The sequence below is a fragment of the Geotrypetes seraphini genome, chromosome 8, assembly GCF_902459505.1.
Source record: "Geotrypetes seraphini chromosome 8, aGeoSer1.1, whole genome shotgun sequence".
NCBI classification, from domain to species: domain Eukaryota; kingdom Metazoa; phylum Chordata; class Amphibia; order Gymnophiona; family Dermophiidae; genus Geotrypetes; species Geotrypetes seraphini.
This window is the reverse complement of record NC_047091.1, coordinates 18,943,621-18,963,473: the sequence shown is the minus strand read 5'-3', so window position 1 is coordinate 18,963,473 and position 19,853 is coordinate 18,943,621. Positions and strand designations below refer to the sequence as shown.

Here is a 19,853-nt window from a genome sequence, read left to right as displayed (position 1 = left end):
CCAGCCTGCAGATTAGACCCATATCTGTCTGAGATGGCTCAGCTGCAGTGGATTCTGCCTGGTGGCAAGAGCAACCCAGATGACCTACCAGGGGGTACCTCCCCCAGTCTACCATTCTTATGAAACAGGATTGTATTAACATTAAACATTTTCTATACATAAACTCGCCTGAGGCAGCTTCCACAGCTCTGAATAAATACCATGGCATGATCCTTACAAACTGAATAAGTCTTGCTGAGCCAGGAATGCCAGCAGTTTTTATTAACAAATGTGCACACAGGTTATTAATTATACATACAGGGTAGCTGCCTGAAACAAAAACTAAAAATTCAAGAGCTCACATCCTTCTCCCCCAACCGCATGAAGAAACCTACTCCAATGTCATTTCAAGATGAAAAAGAGTCAGTCTGCTCATTACCTTCTGATAACACGATACTAGTAATTTCTTCATAGATTTTGGTGTCCAACTGTAGAAAAAATAGCGAACCATTAGGTGCTATCCTCGCCAAACTTGAGGAAGCCTCTCTCCACTTGCTTCTGACTAGTCCCTTGTCATTCTTAGGCATAGGAAGTCTGCCTAAGCAGCTCTTGAGATAGACATAGTTCTTCTTTCCCTGCTTCTGATCAGTCACAGAGGCCATGAAGTTTGTTTACATTGCTTCCAGTCTGGTCACAGGCCCCCCTGGTTTGGTGGAGCCTTGCCGGTGATCTTTTTAGAGCATTCCAGCAGGGCATTGTGGATGTCCTTGGCACAGGAGATCTGCGATTTGATCATGCTCAGGTACTGGGTGTAGGGAAGGCTCTCTGCCTGCACTGCATCTGGTTTGGTGGCTGTTGGGACTAGGGTCGGGGAATGCTTTGTACTGTCAAAACTCTGCGACAGGCATTCGTAGGCCAGCCTCTGAGAAGTAGAACACACAACATACGTATGTCAATGTGAGAAGAAAGATACGGCTCCTACAACAGTCATAAGCAAGGCTCCTGTACTGTGACAGCATGGGCTTGTGCATTGCCGACTAAATTTTTCAGGGTTGCTGTACTTTCCTGGTGAATATATTATAGGAATACACTCCCAGACTTCCAGTCTCTCCCTGGAAGGCATAAGAGAGTGACATTCAAGAAAGCATAAATAATGTCACAGAACAATGGACCGGGAATCGGGAGATTCAAATTCTGCTACTGATACTTGAGTCTTGATAACTTCAAGGTCATCACAAGTACCTGCTTAGATTGTAAGATCTCATACATGTGTGTTGTCACAGCCTAGGATGCTATAAAAAATAAATGTATTTTTCATTCAATTATTAAGCCCATCCTCCTGACAGTGCCCAGAATGAGTTACAAAACAACATTCAGAAAAATAAAGACATACAACAGATTAATCAAAACATAAAAACACACTAGAAATTTCAGCTTACTAGATTCTCTTCCACTTGTACAAGTCTAAAATAATACGTTTTTTACAGCCTTACACCATCCCAGGAGGTCATCAACATATCTCAATGCAAGAAGAATTCAATTTCATAGCCAAACCAAAGAGTGAGAATGAGCACATTGCATTCGCAAAGATCTGGCAGAAGGTAAAATGAAACACCTCTTGCTCAGAGACTGTAATGACTGCTCAGGAAAATGAAGTGGTAACTTCTAAGATACATACTTAGGAGCCATGCCATAAAATGCTCTGAAAGCTAGAACCAATGTTTTTTTTTTAAACATAACACTGAAGAATAATTTCAAATCTTCCCCTATCTGTCTCATTTACTAACATACATTGTATTTCTTTCCCTTCTTTCCTTTTGGTCCTGTTTTCCTTAAGTGTTGTGTATGTGTTATTTGTATTGAAGTTGTGTATTTGTATTTATTGATGTATTATTTTTAGACTTGTTCATCGCTTTCTAATACGATTAAGCGACTCAAATGTCAAATAAACTCGAAACTTAGACATGCTCCGTAGATGCATGTTCCCATAGTTTTAACTCCTATGTACTACGTGCGAGCAGAAAATTGCACCAGCAGACACATTAAAGGGTGTCAGGTCAAAATCGCACCGGGACAAAGGTGTGCCCAGACAATTGAGCGCAGCGCGCGCCGCTCTAAATTACTGTTTTTAGCGCTCCGACGGGGGGGGGGGGGGGGGCGAGGGGGGGAACCCCCCCACTTTACTTAATAGACATCACGCCGTATTGTGGGGGCGTTGTGGTGGGTGTGGGGGGTTGTAACCCCCCACATTTTACTGAAAACTTCACTTTTTTCCTGTTTTTAGGGAAAAAGTTCAGTTTACAGTAAAATGTGGAAGGTTACAACCCCCAAACCCCCCCTAACGCCGGCGCGATGTCTATTAAGTAAACTGGGGGGGTTCCCCAACAAAACCCCCCATCGGAGCCCCTAAAAACTGTAATTTAGAGCGGCGCGCGCTGCGCTCAATTGTCGGTGCGCGCTTTTGTCTTTTGCGCCGTTGTCTATGAACCACATTAAAGAACTATTGGGTCTTGAGATGAATGGGAAAACAAGATCCTCGTAATATCATGCTGAAACCACTGTTTTACAACAGCAAAATACTCACCAAGCACAGCTCCAGCTGATCGCAGAGTGCGTAAAACTCCTCCAAGCTTTTATCAAAGCGCTGCACTACACCATCTGCGCTTTTCCTAAAAAGGAGACAAGACACTGAGACGCAACATCAATTCTCCCTCAACCTAGACAGAGCTACGAGGCGGTAAAGGAGGAGACATCTCGCACCTTTCTCCTCATCCTAAACAAAAAACCACAGTGCTCTTACAGGCAGTCTCTACAACAGAGCATCCGACACTCTTATGTTCATTAATCACCGAGCTGCTGGACCAGTGTGAGAGAGCAGAAGATGACTAACCAGTCCACCCATTCTGCCCAGTTATTCCTGTTCACACTGTCAAGGATGAACCTCCAAAGAGGTTGACTGCTTGTAGATTATGACTCCTTATCCAAGATAAGTTTGTATGGGGCATCAAACTCAATCACATAAGGGGCCGAAATCTAAAATATAGACTAAACCGAAGGCCGCATTCTTTATTAAGATACTTAGGGGTCCTTTTATTAAGGTACGCTAACCGCTAAATGTGCACGTTAATAAAAGGACCCCTCAGTCTTAGCAGAAGTATAGGGTTACAACCTCTCCAACCCCATGGTGGCTCTGTGATATAAACAAAATAAGACTTTTCCTCTCTGAAGAAGAGCAACAGCAAAAGACTTCTGCTTGGACTACTTGCAGAAATTTAAACTGATTCTAACACTAGGGGGAGTGCAGCTTGTGTTCAGAAAAGATGTATATTTCTGCAACACCCAGAATGCGGGTTGGGATTGAACACCTAGCATATGGAATCTGGAAGGGATATAACAGAATGCTTGGTGTGAAAGGTTTCAGTCCATGATATCATAATACCTTGATGTTTTTCTCTGCTCGGTCCTACTCTATTTCCACACACTTGCCTCCACAGGCACAGAATGGTTGTTGGGAGGGAGGGATTAGGGGATGGGATTGAAAATGGTATAATTTGGGAATTCTATTGTATTTTCGCTCAGTTTGGTCCCTTTAGATGGTAAGGGAGACCATTTGGCCATGTATTGAAAAGTGACAGTATGTCATTGGCGGAACCAATTGTGAAATGTTAATTGTGTATTCATCTATGCTATCATGGTGTACTGAATATGATTTTTATTGTATTATATTTGGTTTAATAAAAGTCTGAAACTTAAAAAAAGAAAATCTAGTGGAAATGCAGGCACTCACATAGCCAGCTTTATCCGATAAGCTACCTACAAGGACAGAAGCTTGGCCCATAGCCACATTAGGGTTGCTGGCTATTTAGATTATTCAGAGTTTTGTGCTAAAGTAAGGGAAAGGTAGGTGGCTGAAGAGAATTAAGTGAGGGTGTTGTATGCTCTTCCACATAAGACTGTGAAATACAAAGACGACAAAATAGATCTGCTTATATAACAAATCTGGCAGTGCGCTTTGACAGAGTAAGTTTTAATGGAGACTCCAGTAGATGGAACCTAGACACAGTACTGGGCAGAGCTCTGGGTTTCTGGCCCAGAAATATCTAAGAAAAAGAATGATTTAAATTAAATCAGAAAGTATATGTTTGGGCAGACTGGATGGACCATTTGGGTCTTTATCTGCCGTTATTTACTATGTTACTAGATGGGATGTATCCATAGCAGTCTGGACAAAATAACTAGTTTTTTTTTCCCCCTTTATTATGTTACCATTAAATATGCTTAAATCTTATGTACTATTGATACTTTCCAGGTATTTGCCCATATCTTATCAAATCTTTCAGGGGGGTGGTATCAACTATTGACACTTACATTCCTGCTTGTTTGTTTCCTTAAGAGTGCTGTTAAGGGAGTCCTGCTTTCAAGGATTCAGCCTGTACATACCAGGAAATCTTGTCTCAAACAAACTGCCTTTGAAGGTTAAGAACATAAGAACATAAGAAATGCCTCTGCTGGGTCAGACCCGAGGTCCATCGTGCCCAGCAGTCCGCTCACGCGGCGGCCCAACAGGTCCAGGACCTGTGCAGTAATCTTCTATCTATACCCCTCTATCCCCATTTCCAGTAGGAATTTGTCCAATCCTTTCTTGAACCCCAGTACCGTACTCTGCCTTATAACGTCCTCTGGAAGCGCATTCCAGGTGTCCACCACACGTTGGGTAAAGAAGAACTTCCTAGCATTTGTTTTGAATCTGTCCCCTTTCAACTTTTCCGAATGCCCTCTTGTTCTCTTATTTTTCGAAAGTTTGAAGAATCTGTCCCTCTCTACTCTCTCTATGCCCTTCATGATCTTGTAAGTCTCTATCATATCCCCTCTAAGTCTCCTCTTCTCCAGGGAAAAGAGACCCAACTTCTCCAATCTCTCAGAATATGTCAGGTTTTCCATACCTATTATCAGACGTGTTGCTCTCCTTTGAACCCTCTCGACTAACGCCATATCCTTCTTAAGATACGGCGACCAATATTGGACGCAGTACTCCAAATGCGGGCGCATCATCGCCCGATACAACGGCAGGATAACTTCTTTCGTTCTGGCTGTAATACCCTTTTTGATTATACCAAGCATTCTATTCGCTCTCTTAGCGGCCGCTGCACACTGTGCCGACGGCTTCATTGTCATGTCCACCATTACCCCCAAGTCCCTTTCCTGGGTACTCTTATTCAATAACATCCCTCCCATTGTATAGTTGTACCTCGAGTTTCTGCTCCCCACATGTAATACTTTACATTTCTCAATGTTGAACTTCATCTGCCATTTCACCGCCCATTCTTCTAATTTGTTCAAGTCCCTTTGCAACTTTTCGCAGTCCTCTGTAGTCCGAGCTCCATTAAATAGTTTGGTGTTGTCCGCAAATTTTATTTTCTCGCACTTCGTCCCCGTTTCTAGATCATTTATGAAGATATTAAATAGCAGCGGCCCGAGCACCGAGCCCTGCGGGACACCACTCGTGACCCTCCTCCAGTCGGAGTAGTGACCCTTCACTCCTACCCTTTGTTTTCTACCCTCCAACCAGTTTCTGATCCATCTATGTACGTCTCCTTCCACCCCATGGTTCTTCAGTTTCCGAAGTAGACGTTCATGGGGCACCTTGTCAAAGGCTTTTTGGAAATCTAGATATATGATGTCTATGGGGTCTCCTTTGTCCATCCGTTTGTTGATCCCTTCGAAGAAGTGCAATAAGTTCGTTAGGCACGATCTTCCCTTGCAGAAACCATGCTGGCTGGTTATCAGAAGTTCATGTTTTTCAAAATGTTGATCGATGTTTTCTTTTATCAGTGCTTCTGCCATTTTCCCCGGAACCGAAGTCAGGCTCACCGGCCTGTAGTTTCCCGGGTCACCTCTTGATCCCTTTTTAAAGATGGGCGTAACGTTGGCTATCTTCCAATCTTCCGGGATCTCGCCTGTTTTCAGGGCTAAGTTGCAAATTTGCTGCAGTAGTTCCGCTATCTCCTCCTTTAATTCCTTCAGAACCCTTGGATGTATGCCATCCGGACCCGGGGATTTGTCAGTTTTTAGTTTTTCTATCTGCCTACGAACGTCCTCAAGGCTCACTTCTATGGATGTTAATTTTTCTGCCTGACTTCCGTTGAAGAATTGCTCAGGTTCCGGTATGTTGGACGTGTTTTCGTTTGTAAATACAGACGAGAAGAATATGTTAAGCCTTTCTGCCACTACCTTCTCCTCCTTCACCACTCCCTTCCTGTCTCCGTCGTCCAGCGGTCCCACTTCCTCTCTAGCCGGCTGCTTCCCTTTAACATATCTGAAGAATGGTTTGAAATTTCTTGCTTCCCTGGTTAGCCTCTCTTCATACTCTCTTTTGGCTTTCCGAACCTCACGGTGACATTCTTTTTGATGCTTCTTGTGCTCTTTCCAGTTCCCCTCAGTTTTGTCCTTTTTCCATTTCTTGAATGATTTTTTCTTATTGCCTATCGCTTCCTTCACTGTTTTGGTTATCCACGCCGGGTCTTTTGTTCATTTATGATTGATTATTTGTACTTAGGCCACAAAACAAATGGCTTAACCAGTTATCTTTTTGATTGTCTGGGACATTGGTGTATGTCTGTTCTTGCAGTTAATGTCATAAGATACATTTTACTTTATTGGTGTCTCATATTACTAAGGTCACTTTAGGCAAGTTAGTGTCCTTGGAAATGATTAAATAACTACCCACCTCACACCTAAGAATAAAGAGGCCCTTTTACTAAACTACTGCGTGCTTAACAGAGGAAAAAATTACCTATTGCAAATGTACTAATGCATTCTGAATTAATTTTGCCATCTGTGTATGAGGGTTGTTTTTCTTTTTTGAAGGGGGCATGTTAAGGGTGAAAAATGGACGTGGAAGTGATATTCAGCTACTACAAGCTCATCAAAAACACGCTAACTGGTTAATGTTGGAGCCCTTAGCACCTCCTAAATACGAGGCAGTCAGTGCTCCCACAATAATTTTTTTTTAAATGGCCCTACACTAATGCTAACATTATTTTCAAAATCAAGACTGTATTTTTAGTTGAAAGGACATCTCCCTTGCCTTTTGTTGTACTGTTTGACACACTCTAATGCTAACATTAGTAAACAGACAGAAATTCAACAAACAGAAAAAAAAAAAAGGAGATTAGGTTCTTACATTGACAATATCTTTTCCAGTAGATAGGCATATGCTGAACCACAGGGGTTGTCAATCTGTGCTCACGAGCATATTGCAGAAGATGTCAATCACAGCTATTCATCTCCTCCTCCTTCTCCACGGTCTCTGCTGCCCCCTTCAGTTCGAACCAAAGCTGGCAAAAGCCTACAGGAGAAGAGGGGTACAGGGAATTCCCCGATACCAAGTGTTTATCTGCTTGGATGAACATAAAACAATCACTGAAGAAACAGCAATATTAAAACATTAACAAGCCTCTGAGAGGAAAATGAATGCAATTTACACAAGAAACAAACAGCCTGAACATTTATGGAGCTTAATCATTCTTCCCTTGTAATCCTATACAGACACTTCATAATCCAATAGTCTGAAATCTTAGCTATGGAACTGACCATGAAGCTTAAGTCAGAAAGCAGGTGCATCAGATAAATTGCTGGGCAGCGATGAAGGAGGTGTGTCAGTAATACCATCCCTATCTACTGGAAAAGATTACCAAGGTTAAGAATCTAATCTCTTTTTAGGGATGTTATGTTGAATCATAAGGATGTGCCTAAGCAGGCCCCAAATTTAGAGTGGAAAAGATGAGTCGTATTACTGAGGACCCAAAAGTAGCATCCCTCCCCTTTCTCCCAGACCATGTCCCCTCTCTCCCTACTTGCTCTCTCCAGGACTGCCCTGCTGGGCTGCTTCTTCCTGCCTACAGTGGCACTTGTTGCAGGGACACGGGCAACCGCTGTGTTGGTATACGGTAATTTAGTCTGGCTGCTGGATATAGCAGTTCTGAGAGATGAGTGTTTTTGTGTCAGCAACAAGATCTTGAAGTGTACCCTGCTTTCAATCAGGAGCCAGTGTAACTCTCAGTAGCGAGATGGCACTTGTTTGCCTCGATTTTCCCAGCACAAATCTTGGATGGGGTTTGCAGAGAATCCAACTTGGATTCTCAAAGAGACTTGGTATTGATCTCCAGCAAAGCAGAGGGATCCTCTCCATGGTTTATGGTCAATATTGCCTCCTGGTCCTCTAGATGGGAGGCTGTTCACTCACCAGGGAAACCTCACTTTGAGAAAGTAAAGGGATTAAATTTAACCCATTGTTCTCCGAGTCCCTGTCCAATGGACCATCGGAGACCAGAACAGCCTCCGCTCTCAGGGAAGAAGTGCTCGAAAGTGGACCAGACCTGGCATAAGCCTGCTAGAGGAGATTAATGAACTCTGGGATAAAGGCCTGAGGGGGCAACACTCCTTGTCACATAGAGTGGATCAAACATCTTTTCTTGAGCTGTGAAGAATCTATGTTCTTTATTAGGCACAGGGCCGCTGTCCAGGGGCTCTAGGTGGTGTTTCATTCCACCTGAATGAGCCATCTGCCTTTCTGCAGCCCTAGAGGCCTGGGAACAGGGCTGCTGTCCAGGGGCTCCAGAAGGTGTTTCATTCCACCTGACGGGGCCATCTGCCTTTCCGCAGCCCTAGAAGCCTGTGGAGGGGCTAAGCCTGAAGCTCTCACCCCTCCATCCCATGCCAAGTAGCGCAAGGGTGCTCTCCAGCTGCCCATCCAGTACAAATAAGGTATGATAAAGGGGTATTAGGGTATGAGAATGCCACCCCCATCAATTTTGAACAAGAACAAGGTGTTTTGAAGAAGTTTGAGAACTTAGGAAAAATAAAAATCAGGAAATCCAAGATGGCCACTGTGGCAGTGTTTTGGCACTAAAATAAACACTTCAAGGCAGACCAAAAACTTAAGAATAGGATTTGAGAGGAGGGAGGACCATAGACCGAAATGCAGAGTCAAAACACAATTTTCAAGAACCTCCCCCCATATGCTGTCACAGCCTTTACTCACAAGCCATATGCAGGTGAAATGGTGCTGAAACCTGTTTCAACTCACTTAAAGTGTAGCTGGATCTGGAAGGGTTGTCTGCCTCAAAACTGCCTGTCAGCTGCCACGCTGAGATGTCCAGTCTGTCAGTTGGACTGTAGTCGAATTGATCCTCTATTCCCCCCTTCCGAGCTGCGAGACACAGAAAAGAGGGGGGGGGGGGGAAGGGATCAAAACTACAGCCAACATCCTGAACACCCCAAAAGATTGATGTCTAACAACCTGCGCTCAAGTTCCTGACCAAGTCAAGGAAGCGAGCAAGTGCTGAGGGCCCAGAACCATAAGCTCCACATATCTTCAGCAGGCTAACTGTACAGGTCTCAGAAGGATACACCTGCCAGCTGCAGACTAAATGTCTGCTCCTCTCCAAGCAGGCACAGCAGTCCTTTGAAGTCTCATAAAAGAGTGCAAACCCGAAAAACCAAAAAAAGGTACGGCAAAACAATAACTGGAGTAGATCAGAAAAATATCTTCATGCTCCTGCAGAAGGAAAAACTGAAAGGGGCAGTAGAGACCATGGAGGAATTGAAAAGCTGTGATTGATTGACAAATTTGACATCTTCTTCAGTATGCTCATGAGCATAGATGGACAATCCCCATAGTTCAGCATACCACCCCTAGTGCACTGGAATGACTTTTGTATAGCCATATGGGAAATGGGCTTAGTGCATGAGGAAGACCCATGCACCAAGCCCATTTATTAGCATACCTTAGTAAAAGGACCCCCGTAATCAATTACAGTACACTCTCAGTTAACTGGCACTCTCAAAAAACCAGAAAAAAATTGTTGGCCCCCCAAAAAAAGAAGGTCTCCTGTGCTCCTCAGACAACTTCCTGACCCAACACACACATCCCTCCTTCCTCCAGCCCCAGCAGCAGAGGAAAGGCCCTGCCGGGGCTAGCCAGAAGCTGCCTATTTACCAGCACTTCCTCTGCTTGTCAGCTGCTGCTACTGCTTCAGGTGAGGGAGGGAAGGGGGGGTTGTCAAGACCAGTTCTGCTGCTTCAGGAATGGAGAGAGGGAGGGGGAAGAGAAAGCGACCCAGAAAGAAGGGAAGAACAGATGCTGGACCTACAAGTGAGGGTGGGGGGATGACAGTGAGGTGGGAAGAGAAACAAAACTATTTTTACAGTAACTTTCAAGCAACCAGAAACTACAGTTATCTGGCATCCATCAATGTCCATGGGTGCCAGATAGCTGAGAGTCTACTGTACTTCTGTGAATCTCATGCAGCAAGTGACTTACAATATTAAATCAAAAACTGCATTTTAGAGGCTTTCTGATGCAGATCATACACCAGTTTGGTAGCCCTCGTTTGGGCCACATTCACTGTCGGTAATCTTCCAGAGAAGTTAGCAACAAACTGCACAAAAGCAAAATCACTTCCTTTTTTCTATGTAATTTTTTTTTTTATTAGCGCAGTGATGTCGGTAATTACCAAATAACATGCTTTAAAGTCTCTCCAGTTAAGTATAAACTGTGTAAACAGCCAACCCCAAAGAGAACCTTTCCAGCTCTCCAACTCCCCCTAGGCTTTCCTTCTTCCATCATGTCTCTCTCCACATACACCTTAACATGACTGCAACATTGTCATGTTTTGTTACCTTGTAATTATCAAACATAAATCAGCCTGTCTTTTTCCTGTTAGGATAAAAGAAGCGATTTGCATAGGATGAAATCCTGCAGTAATGATTAATTAGTGACATTTAGTAGAAGTTTAAAAAAGTCTGGTCAAAACCAAGTAACAGGTTAGTCACGCTCACATGGTGAAGACATAAGATACCCTTTTATGAGACTGCTCATGGATCTTTGGGGGTGGGGGGGGAGGGGGAGGCTGTCTTGCATATAAAATGAGTTTAAGAAAAATCCTGGTTCTACATATGTTATTTCATTTACCTTATATCATTTAAATATTTGAGAAAACAAAAATCCTTTTAAAAAAAATAGTAAATGTAGATACCGGGCGTGATCAACAGGTATCTATTTCCTGTTCTTTGAATATGCCTTACCCAAATCTCTGCTACTTCCCTGAATTTCTACACTCAAAATACATAAAACTCTATAATTTTATTTTTTTTTAGTACCGTATTACAATCTAGCTACCAAACAGCTGACTCATCACTTTTCATACTTCGTCGATTGTCTTTCCGTGTACACCAGGGAGTGCAGATACTCACTGTCCATTATCAATGTTCATGTTCTGCATTACATTCTCCTCTGCAACCTTCATTAGATTCTGAAAAGCAAGATCACCCAGTTACCACTTTTGGACGCAGATTCAGGCTAGTTATACGTAGCCCTTGCCGAATGTAGAAAGCACTTCTCATACTGATGAGCACACTCCATTGAGAGCCTACAAGCCAGAGACGAGAGAATTACGTCGGGAGTTTAGGGGGCGATGGTCTCACCTGCAGACTCTCTTTCAACTGTGGGATTAGCATTCTGTATTTCTGTACTGGGTCGAAGTCCTGCTGTTGCTGTTGCTGCGATACCGCGGCCTGCGAGCCCTGGACCTGAGCCATCTGTGAAGGCATGGATTGCGCCATGAAGGCTAGGGCCGAGACCGGCGGGGGAGGAGGAGGAGGCGGTGGCGCCGGGGCTGAAACCTGAACAGAACCCAGGGGCTGAGGAGCCGCCATCTCCCTCGCTTCCGGTTCTTGGCGCCCGCCCTCAGCCCGTCCGGCGCTCGGATTGGACGAGTTCGGAGACGAGCTAGCCATAATGATCACGTCCATTGGCCATTCTCTCTATCATTTACCAGCCCCACGTGCTACACGGAAACGACGTTTTGAAGCGCCGGAACAAATCACGTGACTTCCAGAGCTTGCTCGTCGGTGGTTTTACTAATTAAAAAAAAACCAAATACTATGGACTGTTCTGCTTTCTTTACTAGCACTTGACTCGGAGTTTGATCTAATAACCATTACCATAAGTCGAAAGAATGATTCAAAACTATATTACAAAAAGCCCAATTTCTTAATTAAACTCATTTGTCGACCGACAGAGAAAACCACAACTCCCGTCATGCTCTTGTGCTGAAGTCCCCAGCAACTCTCCGTAGCGCCTTTATCAAAACTCGACAATTTTTATAACAGACTTGAAATGGAAAGCAACACTTTTTTTGCTCAACAGTTATAACAGAGTGCCCGCGGAAATTCGATGTTTTGATTCCAATAGCCCTAGAGCTCTGCACCAGCCCCTCTTGATGTTTGCTGCGAGTATTGCAACCAGGCATTAGATTGGACAGCTCCTAGCGCGGAGGCCCCCCAGTTTACTGCGTGCGGAGTTGAGACGAGTTGCATCCCCGTTTAAGGTAGAGGGGAAGGCCGCGTCCATTGGTTGGCCATGGCACCTACTATACAGACCCAGGCACAGAGGGAAGATGGACACAGGTACCGGGGCTTCATGTTGTTAATGAGGTTCTCTCGGTTCCTACCGGGAGAAGATTTAGATCTTTGATCCATGTGTTTGGGGTCTGTTACAAGATCTGTAACCAATGACGCCATGTGATGCCATAGGTCGTTTTTTTAAAAATAGAGGCTTATGCTTTGACATCATACTTTAGTTTGCCTACTAAGTATATTTATAGAAATATAAATGAAATGAGGTGATACATTTTTATTGCACTAACAATGCATTTTTCAATTAGCTTTTGAAGGTAACCTTTCTTCATATCAGAAATTTGACATCTCGTGTGCAACACTTATTCCATGTGATGTCACCAGGGGATCATGCTACTTTTATGCTCATCTGCTTTGCACCAGCTGATTTCCCAGTGATTTTACCCTGAAAGCTTTGTTTCAGATAGGATAGAAAGAGGTACTCAGTAGACATACAAAGCTCACAGATCTTGGGGTCTGACAGCAACTGATTATACTAGGAAGTTAGGAACAACTCTTTAATATTAGACTGTAATCCATAGTGCAGATACGCATGTTTATAGAGGTGGTGACATGCACATTTGTGCTCTGAATCTATGGTTTGTGCATGCATTTTTGTTCATGCTGGAGTTCTGCTTGGCTTTGAGTAGGAAGCTGTTTGTCTTTTACACAATTTAACATTGTCATTCTGAAAGAGTATGCTTCTAGGATTTCTTAACATAATTGATGTCTTCTATGTGTTTCTTTACAGACCTAATGCTCACCGAACGCTGCCAGAAAGGTAGTGACTAATGGGACTGCTGTCTTATGCTGCTGCTTTTCATCTGCCTGTCATTAGAATACTATTGTCCACAGCCTGTACCGGTATCAAAATATAACCTGGCTAAATTGTGCGTCTGGGATGTATTAGTGCTACATCAGTAGCAGGCATGAAAACCCAGTTGTCTGCAAAACTTACTACTCACCTCAGGAACATTTGTTGTAGCCTATTCACTTCTAATTGAAGTTTTTTTTAAACTTTTTTATGTGTTTCAGATCAGGAGTTGTCTGTCGAGTAAAATACTGCAATAGTCTTCCTGATATTCCATTTGATCCAAAGTTCATTACATACCCCTTCGATCAGAACAGGTAAGGTAATCATGTGACAGTGCTATGAAAAGTAAAAGCCTCCAATTGCCTTCAGGATCTTGTCAGTGATAGCTAGGTCTACTTTGCTTACTCTGTTCAATCATTGTTAGAAGCTGCTTAGAGACAGCTGGGCCTCCTTCACTCTCTGTTGAGTCGCTGTAAGAAATTCCTTGGTGACAGCTGGGTCTCCATAACTCCCTTGTTCCAGTCCCCATGAGAAGCTGCTTAGTGACAGCTGTGTTATCTTCATTTCTCTCTATTTTCTCAGATTTGTACAGTATAAAGCTACTTCACTGGAGAAACAGCATAAACATGATCTGCTGACTGAGCCTGATCTTGGAGTTACTATTGATCTGATCAATCCAGACACATATCGCATTGACCCAAATGGTAAGGATGTAGCTAGGCATCATTGTATCAAAACAGGAGAGAAAGATAGTATGTGCATATATTTATTTATGTTGAGATATATAATGTATGTTTATGTGCATATATAGATAAACTAAATCAGTTTATGCACCTTTTGGCAAACCCTGCCGGCAACTTTAACCTTAAGGCTTCATTGCCATAATGAAAACAAAGCCACATGGCTAGTTTTGCCTTTATTGCTGCCTAAGAAAATATGTACCTGCTTTCTTTGAGGGTAATTTTTGCATTGGGAACAACTTACATAGTTTGGTATAATGAAAGCTACAAATGTCCTCTTTCATTGTTGCTCTTCTGATACGTGTATATGTGAAATTGAGAACCGTAAGGCTCTGATGTCAACAGAAACCTTCAATTAACATCACTAAACTTGAGATGAAAATTCAGGCCAGTGCTTCCAAATGGGTTAGATTTGGACACTAAACAAAAAATTTCCTCTAATAGTATATTGTCACTGGAAGGGGCACGTGTGCCAAATGACACAGATTCAAAACACTGGACCGAAGATGCAATTTAAATAAATGTGATAAATTAAGCTAATAAGTTGTAAAAGTCCTCAGTATTCACTCCTGTTTAATCAGGACAAGCCTATAATAAGAGTTGTGAGCAAGTGTTACCCAACGGGGTACTCAAGCATGAAACATGCTTGGACTTTAAACAACTATGTAAAATCCAGTGAAAAAGTGCTCTAATTATGTTTGTTCTTTTTGGTTTGTTTAGTTTATCTATATTATTATTCTTTTTGTGGGTTATATTATTGATTAGATTTGGACACAGCATGATAGTAAAGAACTTCACCTCTATTTCAAGTTATGTTGGATATAATATCTTTCTCTCAAATTTAGCACAAAGGTTTGCCTTACTACTTGCATTGTGCCAAAGAGAGCTTTCTTCTGGCATTCAGAGGATGTGGTATGAATAAGCAACATATCAAGTACACTTGGAAATTCTTTTCCACCCAGACAGTAGTACAATACAGTTAGGGCTGTATTGCATCATATATTTTACTTTTCATTTTGGAATTTATATAGTGGTACTTTGTGCTAGCTGAAATGGTCTGGTTTCTTATTTTCTTTTCTTTTTTAAGTTCTTCTGGACCTAGCAGATGAAAAGTTGCTGGAAGAGGAGATTCAGGCACCCAGCAGTTCCAAGAGGTAAGAGAAGAGGAATTTAGTTTAATCATATATTTGCTATAGTGCCCTTAGTCCAAGAGCTTCACAGCAGTTTCCAAATCAATCTTAAAGATTAGAGAAGTAGAAAGAGAGTTACATTCTAAGTTCAACAGAGAAGAAATGAGGGAAAAAAACCATTTGAAAGCTCCAACGAGGTGAGCACATCATGTTGCTGGATTCCTGAGATCCCCAAACAGTCTAGTATAAAAGACAGGTTTCTGAAGTCCTGGTTTAAATTTACAATATGAGGATTCAGTCCGCAAATAGGAGGAAGGGAGTTCCAAAGAGAGAGTGCAACAAAGAAGAAAGACTGAGACAGGTTTCCCTATCCTTCACCTCCCTATACTTGTGTAGAGCCTGAAATACCATCTGCTGCCACTATCGAGGGAAGTCACCTGAGACAGCATGTCCCTGAGTGAGGGCTCATTTCTTCAGTCTTCCTGAAACACTTGCATCCTCTTTCTTTCAACCCTGCCTCTTACTTCATGACATTGGTACCTAATTTGTGGTGCCAGCAGAGAACAGCATGCCAGTCTCCAGTGCAGGTGATAGTTAAGCAAGCCCCCCAGCTTCATATCATGTTTTCCTTTCTCCTTGTTGCGTTTAGGTCCCAGCAACATGCCAAAGTGGTTCCATGGATGAGGAAGACAGAATACATCTCCACCGAATTCAACCGATATGGCATCTCCAATGAGAAGCCAGAGGTCAAGTATGTCAGAGTTCTGTGTCAAAAGCGGGATTGGGAGAGAGCAGTTAGGAAGATCCAGGAGAGAGTCTGGTAGTGGGCTGTGTAAAGGAGAGGGGGATGGAGGAAGCTGGGAGGAAGGGCAAAAGAGATAAGGTAAGAATGATGGTGTTCCAGGCCTAAAGAGAATGAAGGAAATGAGAGAAGAAAATGAAAGTGATTTGTACATCTGGAATGACTGCTATGAACACATGTGATTCTTAAATATTTATTCTCTAGAATTGGAGTTTCAGTCAAACAACAGTTCACAGAGGAGGAGATCTACAAAGACAGAGACAGCCAGATCTCTGCTATTGAAAAAACCTTTGAGGATGCCCAGAAATCTGTGAGTGACACTTTTTTGGAGCTGGAGGGAAGGGTACATGGGTGGAGCCTGAGACTGGTTTTCTGTACATGAGGGGTGAGTGGGTCTGTCCTGTGGCCTTTTTTGGTCTTAGATGTAAAAGGGAGGGTAAATAAGATCTGTCATCTTGTTGTGCTAGGGAGATTGGGAAGAGAGTGATATAGTTTCTGTTTACTTTCTTTTCTGACGTTTTTTAGCATTTGTGTATTCCCAGATTGCACAACACTACAGCAAGCCCCGGGTTACACCTCTGGATGTTATGCCTGTATTCCCTGACTTCAAGGTAAGGTGGGGGAGGGAGGAGTGCTGTAAGTGATCAATAACAGGACTATTTGGTTAACTTCTCTCTGGGCGACTTGGCTAGAGCCTGCAGAGAGGTATGCAGGACGGCATAAGCGCACATCAGATGAAGAGATTTTTCTCTGTTTTCCCTAGATGTGGATTAACCCCTGTGCTCAGGTTATCTTTGATTCTGACCCAGCTCCAAAGGACACTAGTGGCCTTGCAGCACTTGAGATGATGTCACAAGCTATGATCAGGTAGTGTGCACAGCCACTCTTGTATGAAAACCACAGTTTATCTGTCTGGGTGTCAGCACAGTGATCACGTGCATGCTGAGCCATCTTTCTCTTTCTCTGTCCCTCAGGGGAATGATGGATGAAGAAGGAAATCAGTTTGTCGCTTATTTCTTGCCGGGTGATGAGACCATGAGGAAGCGCAAGAGGGATTTCCAGGAGGGCCTCGACTACTTGGCGGATGATATGTATGTTAACTTGGCTATGGATGTGTCTGGCATTCTTGCAAATCTTAACCTCTTGAGGTTGCAGTTTCTGAGGCAGAGTTAACAGGGAAGGAGTCACCTAATTGGACTTTCTTTTATCTTCAGGTATGATTACAAAATTGCCAGGGAGTACAACTGGAATGTGAAGAACAAGGCCAGTAAGGGTTATGAAGAGAATTATTTTTTCATCTTCCGAGAGGGGGATGGGGTCTATTACAATGAACTGGAGACCAGGTGAGTGGCAGAGGAGAAGGTGGCACGATTAAACAAAACAGAGGCCTGGGGTAAGAGGGGGCAGCATCAGGATTTAGGGTGTAGGATTATGGTGGGATATTGGCCCTGGGAGAGGTTTTAGGGGATAAAATTCTAGGGAGGCAGAAGTCCATGCTGGAGGTAGAATTACAATGAGAATAAAAAAAGTGAAATGAATTAAACTCATTGGAAAGGGAGAGGAAAGGTAAGAATCATCATAAAATTCTCTCTCAAGTATTTATTAAATATGTTGCAATAGTATGTTTGAGTTTGTGATGTTCCTGATCAGGAAGTGAGGATGGGGGAAATAGTTAAATTAGATCTTACCTGCTAATTTGCTTTCTTTAGTCCCTCCAGACCGACACTGTTGGGTATGTGCACCCCCACCAACTGTTGGGGTGCACATACTCAACAGCTGGAGGGGCCCCCACCAACTGTTGGGGCTGCAGATACCCAATGTCTGGAGGGATGCTATGGAAGGTGCTAAGGTTGCCAATCAAAACCTGTTGTGCCTAACCTGGAATCTGTCCCATTGCAGTTGGAATGGAATAGGGAAACTACTGCTACCCTGACCAATTATCTTTTAAAAGAAAATTACCTCTTGGGGAAAGGGAACATATGTAGTAGAAGGCTAGTTGGGAGGGTAGGAAGGAAGAATGAATACCAGGAGATGATGGGAGAAGAGATTATGGTAATAGGAGAAGAAGCAGGAGAAGGAATCACAATGGTTTAGAGATGAAATTTAGACAGAAAATTAGCAGCAGAGGATATGAAATTTCTGCTTTGAGGATGCAGTGCAGAATATATATAGCTTTGTGGACTCTTTCCTGAGTGGCGTTTGCTATTTTTCTTCTCAGGGTACGACTCAGTAAGCGTAGAGCTAAGGCTGGAGTACAGTCCAGTACCAACGCTGTCCTTGTGGTGAAGCACAGAGACATGAATGAGAAGGAACTGGAGGCACAGGTATGTATGGAAGAAGAGGGTATTGCTTTTTCAGGCACTCCTAGATTCTGCATGCTTAAGGCTTACGGTGAGAGCAAAATAGAATCTCCATAGATCTGGAGGATCGTGAGAGTTTCTCCCATCCTACACCTATTAATTTCACTTATGGGTTGCTGGGTAAGTAGAGTGACTCCTCTGTGAATCTTGGGGAGGGCAGAGACAGAGAGCATGAAGAGAGAACCCTCTGCTTCTATATGGGGTAGCTGGTACAGGAAATCAGTGGTGGATCTTCTGGGTGGGAGAGTGGAATCAATTGTCAAACTAGTATATATATTGCATTGCAGGAAGCACGCAAGGCTCAGCTGGAGAACCACGAACCAGAAGAGGAAGAGGAAGAAATGGAAGTGGACAAAGAGGTCCAGGAATCAGGTGAGGTGATACAGCAGGAATAAATCTAAAATCTTGCTCATTTAGAGAGATTTTCTCTTTCTGCAGTATGCTGGAGAGAAAGGGGGAGGAATGTAATATATCAGTTTCTGTTTTGAGATGCTGCCTCTTGTTTTGGCCTTTGTTTGGGTTTGGGGTGTTGTCTTGTTTTCTCATGCTGGGTTTGAGGGTGCTGTGCTTTTCTCCCTTTCTTTGTGGGTATTGATCTGTGCTTACTCTAAAACACTTTCTACTCTTATGTGTGCAGAGGATGAAGGGGAGAAGGGTAGCGAAAGTGAAAAGGAAGCCAGCGCAGGAGAACGTTCAGGCAGCGAGAGCGAAGAAGAAGAAGAAGAGGGTGAGGAGCCTGAGGAGAAGGAAGGCGAAAGAAGTGCTAGTGAAGCTGAGAGTGAAGATCGTGCTGCTCGTGATAAGGAAGAGATCTTTGGCAGTGATGATGACAGCGAGGCAGAAGAGGAGCAGCAGAATGCAAGTGGTGGTGAGGACGAAGAGGAGGACGAGAGCCGAAGTGAAGAAGAGGAGGAGGAGGAAGAGGAGGAAGAAGAGAAGGAAGGTGGAAAGAGCCCCTTCCACAGTGGCAGTGAACACTCCAATCAGGAAAATGAGGAGCAAAGTGGAAGTGAACAGGCGTCTGAGTCCAGTGAGGAGGGCAGTGGGAGTGACAGTGATTGAACATCCACTTGCTTTTCTTACTGTTGTCTGTAGAGACTTGGAGGCACAGAGCTTCCTGTGCAGGGAACCTCTCTTCCTTACTTTGTCCATTTTGCTTGCTCTTGGTTTTTTTAAAGAGCCATATTTTACAGTGAAATATTTTTTTGTTCTCTGGTTTTGTTGGTATTTGTATATTTTTTTTTAATGTTCTCGACTCATGTGTATATATATATATTGTTACTTTCCAGATCAATAAATAAAGGGATTTTGCTGAACATCACTGGTTCCATTGTGGGCAGAGGGAAAGATCTTGGGGCTGCTCTGGGCTGGGTGGGAGAAAGAGATAGAAGTCCAGAGGAGGAGGTATTAACGTGAGCTCAAGGCTTCTTACATTCTGAAGAGAGAGGGAAGAAGTCATTGATATAGCTGTATCATTTACCAACGGCTCTATGCAGAAGATTTTGTGAACTTCCAGCCTTGTTGAATTCAAATTGTTTTTCCCTTGATCAACAGTTAAGACCACTGGAA

General features: G+C 43.2%; 2 protein-coding genes across 2 annotated transcripts; one reads left to right on the top strand and one right to left on the bottom strand.

Moving 5' to 3' along the window:
• Positions 1-218: 218 nt before the first annotated feature.
• Positions 219-11,838, bottom strand: MED29 (mediator complex subunit 29). Its single transcript, XM_033955281.1, has 4 exons — positions 11,467-11,838; positions 11,236-11,294; positions 2,564-2,648; positions 219-901 (listed from the first exon to the last, which is right to left on the bottom strand). Exons 1-4 carry the CDS (start codon positions 11,791-11,793, stop codon positions 671-673), a joined length of 702 nt encoding a protein of 233 aa, XP_033811172.1. The 5' UTR covers positions 11,794-11,838; the 3' UTR covers positions 219-670.
• Positions 11,839-11,892: 54 nt separating this feature from the next.
• PAF1 (PAF1 homolog, Paf1/RNA polymerase II complex component) lies at positions 11,893-19,602 on the top strand. Its single transcript, XM_033955280.1, has 14 exons — positions 11,893-12,450; positions 13,190-13,219; positions 13,474-13,566; positions 13,835-13,956; positions 15,080-15,146; positions 15,772-15,873; positions 16,129-16,234; positions 16,467-16,535; positions 16,688-16,791; positions 16,899-17,015; positions 17,139-17,267; positions 18,143-18,248; positions 18,572-18,656; positions 18,922-19,602. The coding sequence occupies exons 1-14, from the start codon at positions 12,404-12,406 to the stop codon at positions 19,344-19,346; spliced, it is 1,602 nt and encodes a 533-aa protein (XP_033811171.1). The 5' UTR covers positions 11,893-12,403; the 3' UTR covers positions 19,347-19,602.
• Positions 19,603-19,853: the final 251 nt, after the last annotated feature.